The 3,285-nt window shown below is 47.3% G+C and overlaps 1 protein-coding gene across 1 annotated transcript in view; it reads left to right on the plus strand.

Moving 5' to 3' along the window:
• The window catches only part of LOC104128112, a 15,582-nt gene extending 13,236 nt beyond the window's left edge, over nucleotides 1-2,346 (plus strand). Inside the window, exons 6-7 of the mRNA XM_035896325.1 lie at nucleotides 100-245; nucleotides 1,119-2,346. Of these exons, the coding sequence (XP_035752218.1) occupies nucleotides 100-245; nucleotides 1,119-1,914 (942 nt within the window). The 3' untranslated portion in view covers nucleotides 1,915-2,346. The remainder of the gene's footprint in view (nucleotides 1-99; nucleotides 246-1,118) is intronic.
• The last annotated feature ends 939 nt before the right edge of the window (nucleotides 2,347-3,285 follow it).

Below are 3,285 nucleotides of genomic sequence, written 5' to 3' on the forward strand. Positions count from 1 at the left end.
TTTCACCAGCCCCTGCAGTGGGTCCCTGCTGATAGGACTGAGTGCAGGCTCGTGCCTCTCCTGAGCTAACCCAGCAGGGGCTGTGTTGCATGCTTGCAGGGTGATGATGATCTGATGACGGTGTGCATTGGCGAAGTATTTCTAGAGTTCGTCAACATGCTGCCAGCCTTTCAGACCTACTGTCTTCAGCAGTCCTCCTCCGTGAATATGCTCAACGCGCTGGAGAAGGAGAAAGAGTTGCTCAGGTGAGAAAAGGGCTAAGCGTATTCTTCCAGGCTTTGGGGACTGGAAGGCACCAGGCTAAGGGCGAAGCCTTTGTCAGCTCAACTAGATCAAAGTTTTGATGCTAATCTTCTTCAGTGATGAGCTGCTCTCTCTTGGGGTGAGCAGAGTAATTTACTCTCCAAAATATATTAACCCTTTGATATCTCCACTGAGGCAGCCAGTTGGTCCCCAGCTGTATACTGTATGTTGTGTGTATAATGTATTTTGTGGTACCAGTGTTTGCCTACTGACCACTGGGCTGAACTTTCTCCAAATAACACCCAGCTGAGAACAGCTCTCAGTCCCTGCATGAGAGCACAGTTTGGATTTCCACTGGGGAAAACCACCGTGTAAAGCATGCATGATTTGAATTCGTTTCCCATTCCTAACCCTGTCCTATTGGGCAATGTCAGGCGAGTCACTTCTCTCTTTCCACTGCAATGGCTTAAAATGATGACAGTACCAAATTCTTGTTTAGAGTGCTTTGTAATCTAATGATGAAAGGAGCTACAAATTAATGTAATCTGATATAAGATGATATATCTGCCTCAGGCCTACGTCACTGTGGTCCAGAGAAAGATCACACCCTTGTTGTTTTACAACTGTTTAATAGAAGACTGCCAGGATGTTACGTGCTAGTGTCCCAGGCACCTCATCACTCTTCTGCAGCTGAGCACAGCTGCAGAAATTGTTGTTAGTTTTTGAGAAGACAGAATTCACGAAGCTGTTAAAACCAGAGGTGGGGCTGCGGTGCCCGGCAGCTGTCAGCACCATGCTGTTCATTTGCATTTAGGATTGCAGCATCTGCTGGCAGAACAGCCACCGTTTAATTCCTTCTTCTTAAATCCTTGCAGAATATTCCTCAATGTCTCCCAGAACGACAACACAGCACTGCGGCGGATGAACTTGAGGTCCTTCCTGATGGCCCCTTTGCAAAGAGTCACCAAGTACCCGCTGCTGCTCAGCAGAATCATCAAGGCCACCACCGAGTACCACCCAGATCATGGCAGCCTGCGGGAGGCCAAGAGCCGCATTGAGTCCCACCTGGAGCACATCAACATGAAAACCAAGCAGGAGGGGAACACATGGACCCTCCGCTCCTTTCGCCAGGACAGCAAGAAGAAGAGGGAAGTCATCAACATAGAGATGAGAGAAACCGCCCTCAAAACTGTAGGTTGGCTGCGGGAGGAAACACGATTTGTGATGGAGGGATCTTTGCAGCTGGCCCAGCCTCCCGATGGCCAGTGGGTGAAGAAAGGCAGCAAGACCCTGAAGTTCCAGAACATGCAGGTCCTCCTCCTGGTGAACATGAAGCGTGTGTCCGAGTCCAGCCTGGAGTCAGCTGAGCCAGGGCCTGTGAAGGATGCTGTGCTGGTGCTCATCAGGGACAAAAATAATGGGAAATTCCATTTGCTCAGGGAGCCATTGAGGCTGAGTAATTGCATCGTCTCCACTGATCCTGACTGCGATGACACTTTTGAACTCATTGAGATCAGGCGGGAGGCGTTTGTGTTCCGGGACAGCGACCGGGCGCGGACTCACCACTGGTTCAGGCAGATCAGGCGGTACTCAAGGGAGCTGGGCTCCTGGAAGAAGCGGCGGAACGCGCTGCCCAACATCATGATCAGCACCCCTCACACCAGGCCCTGAGTCCTGCACGGGCAGCACACAAGGAGACTTGGCTTGACCAGTGCCACGTGCAAAGGACCATCAGGAGCCTCGGTGGCTTGAACTTGCTCTGCTCCATGGACAATACAGGGAGGAGCCTGGCTCACGAAGACTCTTAGCAGCACTGAAAGCAGGCATTACAGCCTAATTCTGGTCTCCAGCCTCAGGACTCACAACCTGTTTGTGGCTGATGTACATACAGAGATGGGCTTCCCTTGAGGAGCAGATCTCTGGAGGAAAATACTGAGTTTAACTTGTTAATATTGCACTGCAGGAGAATGATGTATGATGCTTGCCATTGCATGGATTGTGTTGAAAGCCAGTCTTGACAACATGAGAGAGGTTTCCGCCATTGACTGTATTTCATCAGCATTAGGTAAAGTCAGGGTCAAAATTAGGTGCAGTATTATGCAACAGGGGAGGAAAGTTGGAGAAAATTGTTTTCCACTGCTGCTTTTAAGGACTATATTTCATTATTCACCTCTGTATATTCAGTCAAAATACTTGTTTAAAAAGAAATGTCTTTCATCTTTGATCCAAATCAAGTAGGTATCAATTTGCTCAGATTCAGCTGCATGCACACAGCAAAGAAAAAAAAAAAAAAGCAGACAAGAATAAAAGGAATTCTTGCTCTCTGAAACATACACCCCAAATATGTGTAGAACCTGTGGAAGAACAGCATACCCCTACTGAAAATCTGTTATTTAACTGACTTAGGAACTGGAACATAATGCTGCATCTGAAATATCTCAGAAGTATATGTAAATATAGCTCCGCTGCCACTAATAGTGAACTTAAAAGTTTGAGATTATTTAAATGATGTAATCTAGTGTATTTCAAAATTTAACTGAAAGGAACAATTTACATTGTACTGTAGAGTAACATAAAAGGTTTTAATAATTATGTTTCAATGACTTTAGGTGGGTATTTTTTTAAATACTTGTTTTCTGGAGTAGATATTTCATCTAGTATGGGTGGCATTCAGGTGAACAATGTGCCTACGTCTGTCCTTTGGATCCTGTGAACAGAATGCAGGGGCTACTCCTAATGAGACTGGGAAAACGGTACAAGCCTGCTACCCTGATCGTCACTAGACAACAATAGACTGGCACAAAATCTTATGCTCTGGCCGCAGCCCTGCCTTGGGCAGGTCAAGCCCCAGCACAGCAGACGTGAGAGCTGAAACTGAGGCCACAAAAGCACTCCCCCATAGGGTCCAGCCTCTCCCAGCTCCGCAGCCGGGAAGTGACTCGAAGCCGAACAATAGTAAAAAGGCAAACAGGGTTTAACCTTTTCAGCCTGACATTACCACAGACCACGGCCTTGCATTACAATATCAGCAAAATGTCACGC

Source organism: Egretta garzetta, unplaced genomic scaffold, assembly GCF_000687185.1.
Source record: "Egretta garzetta isolate BGI_Z169 unplaced genomic scaffold, ASM68718v1 scaffold326, whole genome shotgun sequence".
Classification (NCBI taxonomy): Eukaryota; Metazoa; Chordata; class Aves; order Pelecaniformes; family Ardeidae; genus Egretta; species Egretta garzetta.